At 36.3% G+C, this 17,800-nt stretch overlaps 1 protein-coding gene across 9 annotated transcripts; it reads right to left on the minus strand.

Moving 5' to 3' along the window:
* Positions 1–589: 589 nt before the first annotated feature.
* Positions 590–15,523, minus strand: LOC120356131. 9 transcript variants are annotated; one of them, XR_005573938.1, is made up of 6 exons: positions 5,632–6,045; positions 5,022–5,118; positions 3,916–4,043; positions 2,998–3,247; positions 1,471–1,572; positions 686–901 (listed from the first exon to the last, which is right to left on the minus strand). XR_005573938.1 is itself a non-coding variant. In XM_039444974.1 (5 exons), exons 2-4 carry the CDS (start codon positions 13,900–13,902, stop codon positions 5,059–5,061), a joined length of 303 nt encoding a protein of 100 aa, XP_039300908.1. In that variant the 5' UTR covers positions 13,903–13,960; positions 15,385–15,523; the 3' UTR covers positions 3,050–3,247; positions 5,022–5,058. The 9 variants fall into 9 exon arrangements, 4 of the variants coding, with proteins under 4 accessions (XP_039300910.1, XP_039300908.1, XP_039300911.1 ...); XR_005573939.1 differs by lacking the exon at positions 5,632–6,045 and adding an exon at positions 5,545–5,568; XR_005573941.1 differs by lacking the exons at positions 3,916–4,043; positions 5,632–6,045 and adding an exon at positions 5,545–5,561 and having other exon boundaries at positions 666–901.
* Between the last annotated feature and the right edge of the window lie 2,277 nt (positions 15,524–17,800).

Below are 17,800 nucleotides of genomic sequence, written 5' to 3' on the forward strand. Positions count from 1 at the left end.
ACAGCTTAATGAATGGAAATCACAAGTTCACGAATTTCAGACACACATCATATGAAAATGGAAATGAGATAATGAATAATGTATAATAGAAATTAATTCATAGATCATCACAATGCATACTTGAAATAATCATGTTTAGTACAAGTTAGAGTTTCTATACTCTTATTAGCTGGGCTCAACCTTTGATGCAGACGGAGAACAGGCCAACGAAATAGCACATCTAGTAAATTAATTGATGAATTGGAGGAAAATGACTGCAATACTTTGTGATAGAAGGAATGAAAAACTTAAGGGCAAAATCTATAAAACAGTCGTGTCGTGCGGCCCGCGTTGACATACGGAGCGGAGGCCTGGGCAGTTAAGAAAGCCCATGAACACAGACTGGAGGTCACTGAAATGAAGATGCTGAGGTGGAGTTGCGGCCTAACTGGAAGGGATGGAATCCCAAATGAAATATAATTAATTATTTTTAACAAGAATGAACAGTTGATATCAGATCAGATATAGGCTTAACGGTATCAGCTATCCTCTATAGAAGGTACAGAATCGGCCCTACTGTTCTCCTATCTTTCTCCACTAGAAAAATAGAAGAACAACGTTGCCAATTCTCTGTCTTTTGAAGAGGATAGCTGATACCAGTACATCTGATATTTATGTATAATTATTGGCAATGTTGTTCTTCTATTTTTCTCCACTACCTTTAGGAACTAACTATAGATATTGACCAAAGTTGGTGGTAAAATTGACCAAGCTATCCTCTTCAGAAGGCAGTGGCAAGGCAGATAATTGGCAACGTTGTTCTCCTACTTTCCTCCACTGCCATTATAACGTGGACCTCACTATAACGTCTCTGTTTTCAAAATTATCAAGGGACTTTATGCCTCCTATTGTGGTCTCAATCCTGCAAATAATATTTCAATATTTCAATGTTATATTTTTAAAGTTGTGTTTCCCAATTTACGAATATCTGTGGGCCAAGATTCTATATTACTCTATAGACCTCACTATAGTACTCATCTATTTCACTATCCATGACCAACTGCTAGTTGATAATTCAATTTTGATCTACTCGTATTTTTGACGACACTACAGTCCAATTTTTGAATAATAGTTATTAATGTGTGTTAAAAATGGATTTGAAAATCGAAAGCGCTCTAAACGTGGGTAATAGTTTTTAATAACTATTATTCAAAATTTAGACTGTAGTGTCATCAAAATCGAACACTATAGTGCAATTTTTCAATTAGTAGTAGAAGTATTTCGATTCGGATACTACCAGATCATCAAAATAGATATATTACATAGAGTTGGTGATAAAATACTGCCCTGAATTGAGCCACTAACAAACTTGATAGCCAGAAAAGGGTACTGTAGCAACTATTAAGTTGTACGTAAGTAGCTATTAACTTAGTAAGAAGTAAGTATACTTAATTATAACTGAGAATAAGTAACTTAAGTTGTGTGTCCCACCTGTCTGGTTGACTTCCTTTTCTGTGAGCATCAAGATTCAACATTCATGATTCAAGATCCAAATGCGTCCCCTTCTGTGTCTTCACAATCCACATTGAGTCACTGCAAAAACAGACACATATAATTAAAGTTTACAATCTTACTGTAGAGCACTCATATTTAAAGAGCAAATAATTGTCCATTAGCAGGTGTAACCCGTGAACCCTGGCAACTGAAAACTTTACAAAATCTACCTACTGAGATCTTGAACGATTTAAAAAAGGCCTATAACCATCCTCAGTAAATAAAGAATCTATAAGCAACATTTCAAGTTAATCAGTTGAGTAGTTGAGACGTGATGATGCGTCGTTTGTGTATTTCCTATCCCCAACATGTATAAGCCGATTCCTTCCTTTATTATATTATAGATTTATCATTAGAAGTAGGCTATTTATCAAGTTGATGTTTCAACAAACTAAACTGTTATTATTTGCTAGGTTGGGATAAAACTAGGAAAACATGAGCATTAATGAATAAATGGTTTAAATTATAATACATAACCAACTTTCTGGACTTTCCAAATAAGAGAGGCTATTAGGAGTTTATTTCGAGGGGCCGAACGACGTCACTTATCAACTCCTAAAATCTAGCTACTGCATCCAAGGCTATCTTATCGTTGCCGGCCCCAACCTTCAACCCTCAGGGTGAGCCGGGTTGAAAGACTCAAAGACAGCACTCTATATCCAGTGCAGTCGAGTCTCTAGTTCACCTAGTGCTATCCCACTACAAAATGATTCATGTCATCGATTCGACATCATCTGCTGCCAACGTGGACAGCACAAACAAGTGAGGCGAATACAGATATCACCGACCACTAGAAACCTGGTGGTGACTTGTAGCAGTCAGTAGAACGCGCTGACACGCGGTAATAAACCGGTGGAGCCGCCAAGGCAGTAATAAGGGTCCTTATGCCGCAGCCACATGTTGGCCCAATGATGACCACCGCCAGTGTGTCGATGGGTAGTTTGCCAGCGCTGGCCTTCATTGGCCATCGCTCCAATTTTTCTCGAGCGGAGGCCAGCCCCCACCGTAGGCCAATGAAGGCCAAACCACCCATCCACACTAGTCAACCAATGCCTGTTTTGTCGTTTGTTTTGCTGATTTTTCTGTGTAAATGAGTATCTAATAAATTATCGAATAAAATATTTGTGATATAATGAATAATTTTGATTTATCAAGTGATTGGAAAAACTCTTATAAATTCTGATACAAGCTACATTTTGTCAAGGCGACAAAGTTGAACAGCTGATGTAATAGGACAGAAGAACTGGCTAAATCATTGCCACTCTGGGCGGCACTGGCTAGATTGGCTTTCTTTCAAGATGGCGGATTTTGACGTCACGATTCTAGCCGAGTTTCCATTGTGCATGTATTGTTTGACGCTGGCCTTGATTGGGCACTGGCCACATTGCAGTGTAGATGGCAAGACCAACGCGGGCCAGCGACTGAGGACTAGGCATAACATAGTGATGTTTGCAATTCACTCACCATAGATATTGTTATGCTCGATCAAGCCGCGGCCTTCGCCCAAGATGAAGACGCCACCCTGATGGCCGTTGTAGATCTCGTTGCGGTGGGGTTGCTGTGGGAATGGATGCGGTTGTCGATGAACTGGCCGAGCCCGTACAAGCCACCCGTCTGTCCGTGGTGGATCTCGCAGTGCACCACTGTCACTGTCGGGTTGGCGCCCGAACCCCGCTATCCCATTGTTGTGGATGTCGTTCGCCTCCAACAAACCCTGCAAACAACAAATTACCACATTAACCACACGTCACGTTTATCTATATACTATATATGCAGGACATATATGCAAAAACATCAGGCTTTAGAGACCCTAGATCCCTAGATGGAGGAAGCTCCCTAAAATAAAAAGCCTGACCGGTATCAACTTGAATACACTCTCTAGTAAGTGCTCATGTAGATCGCTTATTAGATCTAATATATTCAAGATATCTTTGAAAAGTAAGAGCCTGCAGCATTAATAAACAGTGAAGAGTCAAATTGCTGTATATTTTTAAAAAATGGCTTGCAGGGATCCATTCTACCCAGATATTAAATTGCCACATCATAACACTGTGTTATTAAAAATATGCTTAATTTCTGCATGTACATAACTGAGTAAGTCACCATAACAATCATATATTTACAATTGTTATATACAATAAAGTAGCATAGATATGATGTTGAATTAATACTTTTATTTCTGAACACAGCAATCATGAGTTCAACTTGTCTTGATTCGAAAAGTTCTGTAGCACTGTAAAAGCACTATTCGAGTCTTTTAATTTCCTCCTAAACAAAGGTTTGCTCTCTATTTCAGTTGTGATATTCATTTATTCATTTACGGTACAAATGAATATTTGTCACTGAAATGAATACAAAATAGTAGGCTATTCGGATAGTTACCTGAAATGCTAGTGCAGTGCAGACGAAGATCTCGCAAGTTTCTTGAGGTATGATTTCAAAACCGACCGAGTAGAATTTTTCTAGTGTCTTGTCCAAATAATTTGTTCCATTTCATCAATTTTCAGAGCCTGTAATAGAACATAGATAAATTAGATGAAAAAATAAGAAATTCACAGATGAATGAATGGAATCACAGTTCACCAATTATCAGACGCATCATATGAAAATAGAAATGAGATAATGAATAATGCATAATAGAAATTCATAGATCATCACAATGCATACTTGAAAAAATCATGCTTCTTCACCTACAGAAAAGGATCGTTAGAATTATAAACAATGAGAACTACCTGGCACATTGCAAAACTTTATTTTTTGAGACTGGAATACTAACACTCCCTTGTCTTTGAATCAGCTCTGATGGTTGAAAGAAGACCGGATTATTTCCAACGGAACCAACATATACATGGATACAACACAAGACGACATAATGACACCCATATACTGACAGTGAGAACTGGACTGGCGCAAGAGGGGCCCAGATTTACAACCAGATGCAGCAGGATTTACAACCATCTCCCAGAAGAAGAAATAAAAAATATCAAAAGCATAGGCACCTTCAAGGACCTCCAGAAGAGACACTTACAACAAAAGCCTTACTATAGCCTGCACGAATTCTATGATGACGGTGTGTTCCGCAGGGACGACCACGGCGCTGTCGCGCTACTAGTGGGATATCTACAAGTATCAAGCATTACGCCTCAACTACTGGACTGATTAACTTGACAATTTGCATATAGATTATTAATTATTCACCGTGGATGGTTATATTAATTCTTTTAATATAAAAGAATATTAGCCTATTAGCTTATTCTCCAAGATTAAGGTAGGTCAAGTTTTAAGTCTGTTAAATTTTTAATTAGCCCATTGCGGTGCACGGGTTATCTGCTAGTATTGAATTGAATTGGTGGTGGAATACTGCCCTGAATTGAGCCACTGACAAACTTGATAGCCAGAAAATAGTATTGTAGCAACTATTAAGTTGTAAGTAACTAAGTAAGTATAGGCCTACTTGAGTAAAAGTATACTAATGTTGTGTGACTCACCTGTCTGGTTGACTTGCTTTTCTGTGAGCATCAAGATTCAAGATCCAAAAACATCTAAATGCGTCTTCTTCTGTGTCTTACAATCCATACCAAGCAACTGCAAAAACAGACCCACGATATTATTATTGTGTACAATCTTACTGTAGAGTGGTCAAATAAAAAAACAAAATATTACCAACAGCAGGTAACCCATGCTTTGCTAGGGACTAACTGAAAACTTCACAAACTCGACCTATTGGAGATACCTCCAATACCTTCTGTTTCATTCATTGTATTCAATACACATAATTACAGAACAACTATTCGAATGGCAAATAAAACAGTGACCACTTTCAATAAAAATTTAAATAATCAATCATAAATTCATTCAAATTATAATATGCATTATCACAAAAGCAGCTGAACGGTGGAGACGTCTCCTGGGGATGATGCGTCATTGAAAAATATCCTATCCCCTACGTGTACAAGCCGATTCTTTCCATTATTACATTATAGATTTATCATTAGGTTTACCGGTACTTACCAAGTTGTCGTTCTAACAAGCTAAACTGTTATTATTTGCTAGGTTGGGATAAAACTAGGAAAATATGCTAAATATAAATAGGCTAACCTCCAAATTCCTGTATCTGTTTACCAAATTAACAGTTTCATTCTTTAATTATTTCCACATATAATTTAAATCAAAATGATCGGAGAGATGAGATAAAAACTGTCCTATTCCTCTTTTAAATTTAGATTCAGACTAAAAATTCCAAAAATTGGTTATCGATGGTTAATATTTTCATAACCTCAATTCATTTTGAGTTGAGTACAATTTTCAGTCAAAAAAAAATAACCAAAAAATCTGTAGGTCAATTGAAACCAATATTAAAAACTATCTAAATATCATTAAACACTGATATAATAGAGAATTATTCAAATAATATTTATTTATGGATTTCATCCTCTGTAGAGATGATAATATCTGTATCAAATCAAAGATGGACGCCGTTCTGTATCTCTGTATCACCCTGACGTCATTCTGTATCACTTGAACCAAAAATTTAACATTGGAGAGATAGGAAAATCAAAAACCAATACCAGGGTTTCAGAAGAACACAGGAGGTAAAAATGCAACGCGTGCTTGCAACGTAACTGACCTCGATGGAGACGGATTTTGGTAACCAGCTGTACCACTACACACCGCAAAATAATAATGAAAAAATAATTATGTATTAACAATTGATACGTTCAAATAAAATATTTAAATTATTTCTCTGATGTATCAAATTATCCTGTTTATTGGAAGCACTATTAACGCAATTCATAGTTGAAAAAAATAATGATCATCAAACAGCTGATTAGCTTCAACAGCAGGTAGCCAGCCGTACCACTACACAACGCAAAAAAATAATAGAAAATAATTAAGTATATCTATCATCAAATTAGAATTATGATATTCAAATAATTATTTTAAAAGTTTCAAATATATTTTCTAGTTGATTTATACCATTATTCATTGAAAAGTTGGGAATATATATAAGTACTTTTGATTGAAACATTTGGAAAAAATATCGACATTCAATGGTTCTCAAATGATTTTTTATAGATAAGGAATTTTATAACTATAGATTAATGTCTTTATTACGTTTGAAAGAATTATTCATAAAAAGATTCACTCTTCATTCTATATTATTCAAAAGGTTTTGAAACATCATTATCATGTTGGCTCACCGGCAAATTCAAACTAGGTTATCAACCGGCAAATTCAAAAGCTGTATGCTATCTATGAACAGAACTAAAGTAAACTTTATGCTATACCTACTAACTACGGTATATAATGATTATATTGAAAATCGAATAAAATAGCTCTTTACTCTTGACTTTAGTTAGTAATTAGAACTTGTTACTCAACAGTCAATTTGATATTATACAAAAAAGGTCCTCATGCGTACAAAGCTACTATGAAGCTAACAAAAGTTAGAGATATAAAAACTAGGGAAAATTCTACTAGAGATGCGGTCCTGCTTTTTTTGAAGCATTAAATCTCTCAGTTTGAATTTATTAATTGCAGTGACAAAATTTTCAACTACGGTATATGATGATGAGAAAAATGTTATATTCTACAACAACGTTTGCTACAAAATAAGGCTCTGATGAACCGTTCAATAGTTATGGTTAAATTACTGGAACATCATCCCATTATCTCACATAGCCCATAGGCCATCATGAAAATGAAACAGATCAGATTCTTAAAGGGAAATCTATCAGGAAAGCGAGTTGTACAGCCCACAACAGCAACTTCTTCTGAAATACTTATAGAAACAAATCTATAGAGTCCTCAGTCACCGCTATAGTAGCATAACAGCTAATACAGAAAAATCTAATAATTTAATCAGTTATTAAACAAATTTCGTGCAACTAGATCTTATTTTGAGCAGAATTTACAGCTATTATATTTTTGATTATTGTAAATTTTCTTGTATAATTTACTACTGATCTTCAGTTTACTTGGACTGAGATTTTGAAATCAGGTTAACTCTTTATTCTTTGCTCTTTGAAAAAAAATCTTTTATACTAAAAACTATAATAAATCTGATCAAGAAAGTAAGCATTTTTATTGATTTCTTTCTCATTCCATAGTTAATAATCCCTCTTGGTAACTTAGTGAAAAATTACTTTAGAGTTGTTTGTACGTCAGCTAGTTTAATCTGTTATTTTTGACTAAGTTCTTATTTTAGACTATATAATTGTCAAGTATTCTATCAAGTAAACTTGTCAATTGTTCAATGAATCTTTTCTTATCTTCTGCCATTTACACAAACAGACCCATACTTGTGGGTCAAGTGGAAAAGGGGGGCTCTTATTGCCTCAACTTCGCCCACATCATTTGTAATGTTATAAAATGAAAATAAAAGACATTTATCTATCACTTGTTGAGTCAACCTCTTTCCATAGTTCGAATATCAACCGAATCTGGCACATTCGCATTTTTCATAAAATCCATGGTTTATCTAATTTTTTTGTGAAAAATCAAAATCGCTCTAACTTCGTGACCTTATGCTCTTTGATGAGAGGAACATGAATCTGGAATCCGATTTGCAAAATTCCTCACCGTTTGAAAATTTGCAAATTTTACGTTTGAAGCTGCATAACTCACCCTGTATAGTAGCTGGGGGTGCCAAATTTGGCTCAGACATTTCTCAGATAAAGCTTCATCTATGGTGCAAATTTCAGCCAAACCTGAGATACTTTTTTCTTTACTGTTTTAAAACGCACAAAGAAACATGAACAATCTATACCATAGAGTTATCTTCTTATGATATATTTTTTCTATGATAATAATCACCATACTAATTACTTGAATAATTCTAACGATTTAAAAGCCGTTTTCACAGTACCAGTTTGAACCAAATGTCGGCTTAATATGAATTAAATCCATGTTAAGTTTAATTGATATTAAAACACACCAGCTGATCCAATTCGGTTTAAGCTTTCACCGAGAAAACTGCACTTGGTGGGCAAGTAAATAATCGAAATAATATCATTTGAATCTTTCAAATTGAGAAATTTATTAAATAGTTGGATATCAATCATATTTCATAACACAAATTAAGGTACTTATCAGGTAACCGTTTATATTTTCAAAAGGCATAGTCTCTCTGTAACAGTAGACTATATTAATTCAAAACAATCAACTTGGAATTGAAACAATGTTGAAATTATTGGCCCGCTCGCCGAAGCGGCTCAGTTTGCCCCAACTGAAACAGATAATATAAAAGACACTGCGGTCAACTACTGAAACAAATCCGAATCAATGTATTTGCCTTTTGAACAAAACAATATAAACATTTTAATAAAAGAAGCATATAACCTGGATTTCAAATCAATTACAAAAAAGTGCAGAAATAAAAAATACATAACAATTTACATACATGAGGTCCACGTTATAATGGCAGTATTATTAATTAACATTGGTATTGCCAACCGTGTCTATCATTCGACAAAGCAGATCCTTCTCTATCCTTCTCTAGCTCCTCAACGTCGCCAGATCGTGTTTTAACAATATAGAATAATATAATTGATGAACAAAATATTTAATCTCAATTATTTCTTTGGAAAACATCAACTTTCTATCAAAATTTGGAAGAGAAATGGTACAGGCTCTGCCTAGTTCTTCCTCCATCGTCATAATTTTATTATGATTATAGTGTTTAGAAAAATAAATGAATAATCAAATTTTATCACCTATTGTTTAATCATTGGAATGTGTATTTCCTTGACGAATAAAACATAATTGATTATTTTAAACAAGAATGAACAGTTGTTAATATGACATGAGATAGGCCTATAGCAGTAACAGCAGCTATCCTCTGGCAACGCTGTTTTCTTTGTTTTCTAGTGCAATTATAACGTGGACCTCACTAGCAGCAACCCAAACGGAGCAACCAACCAATCCTGACCTGCCGACTTATAGACTAGCCTACAATGTCGCTCGGGTAGAATCGTAGAGCCGTCGCTTAGGAAACACCTCGTAAAATGCCTATTGAAATAAGTCTTCGGAAGACGTAGCTGTTCTATCTCCTCAAGTTAAATTGGATGGGCACGTTAAACTGTCGGTCACGGCTGAAGTATGACAGTCGTGAGGCCCATTGACGGCTTAAATGATATATATTCAGGCGAGGAGAAACTTCCGTCAGGAACTCCCCACCAATAAAAGCCATACGAATATTATTATTATGCCATGCCAGATTCAAATGGACAGATTGGCTAACATTAGGAAATATGTCGGCTACGTTTTTCAAAAACGTATTACAAGCTACGCTACGGCGGTGTGGGATGGCCTTCACATAGATAGATATCTATAGATAGGCTATATATTATTATATTCATCCATGAGTACGGTATATACAGCTGGATGGGAATTAATGACAAATTGCATTTATTCAAATGCTAATTAATGAATAGTTATTACTAAACGAAAATCCAAATTAAATGCTGTAAATCACCCCGAATACTTGTGCTACTGCACATATTGACAACAGGGTTAACAGCTGGATGGAAATTCGATGAGAGCTACTATCTAGAAATTATTTGCCAGCCCGGGAATCGAACCCTAATTGCTAGTCAGCGTCAGGTATGCTCACGCTTACACCAAACTGACAATCTCTGGATAGCAGCGCTCATTTTATTCGAAGCCATAGCGGCCAGCCAGTCTACAGATGAAAATTCATGAGAAATTGCATTTTATTCAAATGCTAAATAATGAATGATTATTACTAAACAGTAATCCAAATTAAATGCTGTAAATCACCCCGAAGATTGACAACAGGGTTAACAGCTAGATGGGAATTCGATCACAACACCTACACACATAATACCTGAAGAGTCCAAGTCAATAAGTTAGAGAATGATAGTAAGGTATAGCCTGTATGGTTTCAGCTGTTGTAGCTACATATTGGCCCAACGTCGGCCAGCGTCGGCCAGCCCAGCGTAGGCCAACCAAGGCCAGCACTGGCAAACCACCCATCCACACTCTCGCGGTCGTCGTCATTAGTACGCACTTGGGCGATAGTGTGGATGCGACATTATAATTCAATAAAACCACAGATAATTATTGTTAATTTGCTACTTACCAGAGCTGATGCCCTGAAACCGACAGCAAGTAGCCGAATATGGTTAGCAACACCTGGTCGGGCAGTTGGTACTGGAGCGGCCGAGGTTGCCCAACTCATCCAGCATCCACATCCAGTGGTAGTGCGCATGCGCCTTGCATGTAGATCCACCACCACTAGATGTGGATGCCGCCGAGTGATCGTGGTGCGGCGGCGACGACTGTAAATCAAATCAAATCTTCATTTTCCCCAAAAACATAATTACAATAACAATGATTATAAAAAACTAAAATACAATATAAAATGAAAAATGAAATTCCATCAAATAGGATAAATAATATAGATATATTAAACCAAGTCCCTGCAAGGTTTGAAAAAACCTGAGCACAGATGCTGAGTGTTCAATGACTAACAATAATGCAAGAAAATCATAAAGGGATAACATGCAACTTAGTTATGTTAACTAACATGCATTGAAAATATCGGGAAGAGAAACAGGGGGTGAGGAAGAAGTAGAACCAGGATTTCACTATTTTGAGCCCGGATTCTGCTGCTTTCTTAGTATCCACCCAATTGGCTCCCTTGAATAACAATCAAGTGTCATCGGCAAAAGCGATTGACACTCAATTTTTTAATTCTAACTTGGGAAGATCATTCATGTAGATTAGGAAGAGAATCGGAGACAGGACTGTTCCCTGTGCAAGACTATAATCAAGGCTGGTTTTATTAGCAATTTGGAGGATTTGGTATCTATTGTTTAAATAGTTTTTAAATAATTAAAAATACAATCCGGCCTAAAGCAGCTGCTATGGCTGCGTTGTGCTGGTTGTGGGTTCGAATACCGCCAATGGCATGGTTGTTTTAGCATCTTATCACCAATGGCTGAAAAGAAACAATCAAGTGTGGTAAAAATTATAATAGTGAATGAATGAATGATTTGCATCGCGACTGGAATTCCCAAGTTTTAGACATTCCTTCACACACTTTTGTCATACGAAACACATACAAACGGTGGTAGTATATTCCAGCCCATATAATAATATTATAGTATACAGTATTAAATATACGAATGGCTTTTTATTAGTGTGGAGTTCCTGACGGAAGTTCTACTGTCGACTACTGTCAATTATTACTGTTTTGGACGGGTGAGATTGTAAGAACGGCACAGTATGAGAGACTACCAGCGTCACATAGACGCCCTCTACTATGGCACTTCTAATTATGCTATCTATATCTATGGTACCACTCACCGAGCGGTGAGGTCTAAAGAACGGACGTATTTAATAATAATTATAACCTTTATTTCTGCATAACTGAGTATGTCACCAATATTTACAATTGTCATATACAATAAAGTAGCATACATATAACGTTGTATTAATACATTTATTTCTGAACACAGCAATCATGAGTTCAACTTGTCTTGATTCGAAAAGTTCTGTAGCACTGTAAAAGCACTATTCGAGTCTTTTAATTTCCTCCTAAACAAAGGTTTGCTCTCTATTTCAGTTGTGATAGGCTATTCATTTATTCATTTACGGTACAAATGAATATTTGTCACTGAAATGAATACAAAATAGTAGGCTAGTTGGATAATTACCTGAAATGCTAGTGCAGTGCAGACGAAGATCTCGCAAGTATCTTGAGGTATGATTACAAAACCGACCGAGTAGAATTTTTCTAGTGTCTTGTCCAAATAATTTGTTCCATTTCATCAATTTCCAGAGCCTGTAACAGAACATAGATAAATTGGATGACAATATAATAAATTCACAGATGAATGAATGGAATCACAGTTCACGAATTATCAGACACATCATATGAAAATGGAAATGAGATAATGAATAATGTATAATAGAAATTAATTCATAGATCATCACAATGCATACTTGAAATAATCATGTTTAGTACAAGTTAGAGTTTCTATACTCTTATTAGCTGGGCTCAACCTTTGATGCAGACGGAGAACAGGCCAACGAAATAGCACATCTAGTAAATTAATTGATGAATTGGAGGAAAATGACTGCAATACTTTGTGATAGAAGGAATGAAAAACTTAAGGGCAAAATCTATAAAACAGTCGTGTCGTGCGGCCCGCGTTGACATACGGAGCGGAGGCCTGGGCAGTTAAGAAAGCCCATGAACACAGACTGGAGGTCACTGAAATGAAGATGCTGAGGTGGAGTTGCGGCCTAACTGGAAGGGATGGAATCCCAAATGAAATATAATTAATTATTTTTAACAAGAATGAACAGTTGATATCAGATCAGATATAGGCTTAACGGTATCAGCTATCCTCTATAGAAGGTACAGAATCGGCCCTACTGTTCTCCTATCTTTCTCCACTAGAAAAATAGAAGAACAACGTTGCCAATTCTCTGTCTTTTGAAGAGGATAGCTGATACCAGTACATCTGATATTTATGTATAATTATTGGCAATGTTGTTCTTCTATTTTTCTCCACTACCTACCTTTAGGAACTAACAATAGATATTGACCAAAGTTGGTGGTAAAATTGACCAAGCTATCCTCTTCAGAAGGCAGTGGCAAGGCAGATAATTGGCAACGTTGTTCTCCTACTTTCCTCCACTGCCATTATAACGTGGACCTCACTATAACGTCTCTGTTTTCAAAATTATCAAGGGACTTTATGCCTCCTATTGTGGTCTCAATCCTGCAAATAATATTTCAATATTTCAATGTTATATTTTTAAAGTTGTGTTTCCCAATTTACGAATATCTGTGGGCCAAGATTCTATATTACTCTATAGACCTCACTATAGTACTCATCTATTTCACTATCCATGACCAACTGCTAGTTGATAATTCAATTTTGATCTACTCGTATTTTTGACGACACTACAGTCCAATTTTTGAATAATAGTTATTAATGTGTGTTAAAAATGGATTTGAAAATCGAAAGCGCTCTAAACGTGGGTAATAGTTTTTAATAACTATTATTCAAAATTTAGACTGTAGTGTCATCAAAATCGAACACTATAGTGCAATTTTTCAATTAGTAGTAGAAGTATTTCGATTCGGATACTACCAGATCATCAAAATAGATATATTACATAGAGTTGGTGATAAAATACTGCCCTGAATTGAGCCACTAACAAACTTGATAGCCAGAAAAGGGTACTGTAGCAACTATTAAGTTGTACGTAAGTAGCTATTAACTTAGTAAGAAGTAAGTATACTTAATTATAACTGAGAATAAGTAACTTAAGTTGTGTGTCCCACCTGTCTGGTTGACTTCCTTTTCTGTGAGCATCAAGATTCAACATTCATGATTCAAGATCCAAATGCGTCCCCTTCTGTGTCTTCACAATCCACATTGAGTCACTGCAAAAACAGACACATATAATTAAAGTTTACAATCTTACTGTAGAGCACTCATATTTAAAGAGCAAATAATTGTCCATTAGCAGGTGTAACCCGTGAACCCTGGCAACTGAAAACTTTACAAAATCTACCTACTGAGATCTTGAACGATTTAAAAAAGGCCTATAACCATCCTCAGTAAATAAAGAATCTATAAGCAACATTTCAAGTTAATCAGTTGAGTAGTTGAGACGTGATGATGCGTCGTTTGTGTATTTCCTATCCCCAACATGTATAAGCCGATTCCTTCCTTTATTATATTATAGATTTATCATTAGAAGTAGGCTATTTATCAAGTTGATGTTTCAACAAACTAAACTGTTATTATTTGCTAGGTTGGGATAAAACTAGGAAAACATGAGCATTAATGAATAAATGGTTTAAATTATAATACATAACCAACTTTCTGGACTTTCCAAATAAGAGAGGCTATTAGGAGTTTATTTCGAGGGGCCGAACGACGTCACTTATCAACTCCTAAAATCTAGCTACTGCATCCAAGGCTATCTTATCGTTGCCGGCCCCAACCTTCAACCCTCAGGGTGAGCCGGTTGAAAGACTCAAAGACAGCACTCTATATCCAGTGCAGTCGAGTCTCTAGTTCACCTAGAGCTATCCCACTACAAAATGATTCATGTCATCGATTCGACATCATCTGCTGCCAACGTGGACAGCACAAACAAGTGAGGCGAATACAGATATCACCGACCACTAGAACCTGGTGGTGACTTGTAGCAGTCAGTAGAACGCGCTGACACGCGGTAATAAACCGGTGGAGCCGCCAAGGCAGTAATAAGGGTCCTTATGCCGCAGCCACATGTTGGCCCAATGATGACCACCGCCAGTGTGTCGATGGGTAGTTTGCCAGCGCTGGCCTTCATTGGCCATCGCTCCAATTTTTCTCGAGCGGAGGCCAGCCCCCCACCGTAGGCCAATGAAGGCCAAACCACCCATCCACACTAGTCAACCAATGCCTGTTTTGTCGTTTGTTTTGCTGATTTTTCTGTGTAAATGAGTATCTAATAAATTATCGAATAAAATATTTGTGATATAATGAATAATTTTGATTTATCAAGTGATTGGAAAAACTCTTATAAATTCTGATACAAGCTACATTTTGTCAAGGCGACAAAGTTGAACAGCTGATGTAATAGGACAGAAGAACTGGCTAAATCATTGCCACTCTGGGCGGCACTGGCTAGATTGGCTTTCTTTCAAGATGGCGGATTTTGACGTCACGATTCTAGCCGAGTTTCCATTGTGCATGTATTGTTTGACGCTGGCCTTGATTGGGCACTGGCCACATTGCAGTGTAGATGGCAAGACCAACGCGGGCCAGCGACTGAGGACTAGGCATAACATAGTGATGTTTGCAATTCACTCACCATAGATATTGTTATGCTCGATCAAGCCGCGGCCTTCGCCCAAGATGAAGACGCCACCCTGATGGCCGTTGTAGATCTCGTTGCGGTGGGGTTGCTGTGGGAATGGATGCGGTTGTCGATGAACTGGCCGAGCCCGTACAAGCCACCCGTCTGTCCGTGGTGGATCTCGCAGTGCACCACTGTCACTGTCGGGTTGGCGCCCGAACCCCGCTATCCCATTGTTGTGGATGTCGTTCGCCTCCAACAAACCCTGCAAACAACAAATTACCACATTAACCACACGTCACGTTTATCTATATACTATATATGCAGGACGGAATTTAGGGTTTTAGTATATTCATATATGTTGTACAGTACGCATCCCATAGCTTTGAAACGGCATATAGGCAAGGAAATAATTACGGCGTTGCAAAAACATCAGGCTTTAGAGACCCTAGATCCCTAGATGGAGGAAGCTCCCTACACACAGAGATTCTTCATGAATGAGAGAGCTGCAACGTATCACCAACAATGGAAAGAGCTTGTTGAACGAATGTCAGCTGATAGGCTGTGTTGTGCTAAAAGGACGTAACTCCGAAATGCTCCTTGTATATCTTTTCGGATGCAACAAGTTGCTTTTGAAAAGATGAAAAAGAGCATCTGTTGCTTATGAAAAGATACATTTTCAAAAATGTTGGATGGCTTGCAGGGATCCATTCTACCCAGATATTAAATTGCCACATCATAACACTGTGTTATTAAAAATATGCTTAATTTCTGCATGTACATAACTGAGTAAGTCACCATAACAATCATATATTTACAATTGTTATATACAATAAAGTAGCATAGATATGATGTTGAATTAATACTTTTATTTCTGAACACAGCAATCATGAGTTCAACTTGTCTTGATTCGAAAAGTTCTGTAGCACTGTAAAAGCACTATTCGAGTCTTTTAATTATAGGCAGAAAAGAGGTCTTTTTAATGGTTTAGGATCCGCGATTTCGTGGATCACTGGGAACATGGATGCTGATGATAAGGAAAGAAATGACAAAATTTTGCAGACAGTCCAATCTAATGAATATCATCTTAGTAACAATGTAGACAAGCAATTTGCTGTAAATCAGAAATTAATTAACGAATTCAATAATGAGATGAAAGTAATCAGAGCGAATAATCTAAAAATCAGCAATTACTTTAATTCTTTGTTCAATGAATCCAACCGAATGGAAATGAATCAGCAATCCTCTTTGTTATTCGACTCGCTCCTGCTTCTGAATAATAAAATATCTGACATTGTAACTAGTCTCGAATTTTGTAAATTGAAAATACTGCATTCTTCTATTATTTCTCATGATGATCTTTTCTCCTACAAAAAAACTCAAATGTCAGCTTTATTTCAAATAAAATTAGTGTGTTATGGAAACTAAGCAAAGTACATTGTGGAATATTTAAAGACCATATTTCATATTTTGTGGACGTACCGCTATTGTCAACTGTTTATGAAACGTTTTTTCTATTGTCTTATCCTGTCATTGTCGGTAACGAAATTTTAACAACTATTGCACATCCTTCTTTTGTTCTTCGAAATGACAAATTATTTTCTGGAAATTGTGAACTCATTATGATGATTATTATTGTAGTACAGTAAGCGAACTTAATGATATATGTATTGAGCAATTATTAAATGATAGGACTCTAGACGGATGTAGTAAGGTAGTTTTGAGAGACGGAGATTCTTTCATAAAATATGTAGAAATAGTTGATAGTTTTATATTATTTAATTTTAGTACATGTATGGTTCTGAATACTGATGTGAACAAGAATATTACTCTTTTTCTTAATAAGAAAACGCAATTGTTGAAAATTAATAGCTCAGAAACACTGATTGGTTACTACAAACCAAATATATTTTGGGAAAACGAAATTGTACTTCCAACTGAATTTGTAGAAAAAAAAACGACTATCCAACCTCAACTTTGATCAAGTACATATTGCTAATATAAATTTTCAAAAACTTGATGTTCTAGATGAGTTACCTCTGACCGACAATCGAAACCTATGTATTATTCTTTGCTTATTTTTACTGTAATTTTATTGATTGTTATAATATTTCTCAAACGGCTGTTTTATCTGGCACAAACTTTGTAACCTAATGTGTTGTAAATCTGAAGTTGAAAATGATACTGTACAGCGTGAACCAGAACAAATATGCCCAGACTACCATGTACTTAGTTTATAATACTTAAATATAATATATGTTTTTATCTCTTTGAAGCTGAGGGCAGCTTCACTCTTAGGGGGGAGGAGTTACATCTGGTAACACCTAATATTATTGCTGACGCTGTATTCCATTGTAATGCTCGATCATAGTACTTTTAGTCAGTCTACTGCCAAACTTCACCGAGAGCACTTCTCTCTTTTTCGATGTAT

This window comes from Nilaparvata lugens, unplaced genomic scaffold, assembly GCF_014356525.2.
Source record: "Nilaparvata lugens isolate BPH unplaced genomic scaffold, ASM1435652v1 scaffold5894, whole genome shotgun sequence".
In the NCBI taxonomy this organism is placed as follows: domain Eukaryota; kingdom Metazoa; phylum Arthropoda; class Insecta; order Hemiptera; family Delphacidae; genus Nilaparvata; species Nilaparvata lugens.

Bases quoted from the DNA above. Each gene is read 5' to 3' on its own strand.
- LOC120356131 (XM_039444974.1), bottom strand. From the start codon at position 13,902: ATGTTGAATCTTGATGCTCACAGAAAAGGAAGTCAACCAGACAG. The intron at 10,836-13,858 runs GTGGGACACACA...TTTGATTTACAG, and splicing joins AAAGGAAGTCAACCAGACAG to TCGTCGCCGCCGCACCACGA. The intron at 5,119-10,636 runs GTAAGTAGCAAA...CTGTTTTTGCAG, and splicing joins GTTTCAGGGCATCAGCTCTG to TTGCTTGGTATGGATTGTAA.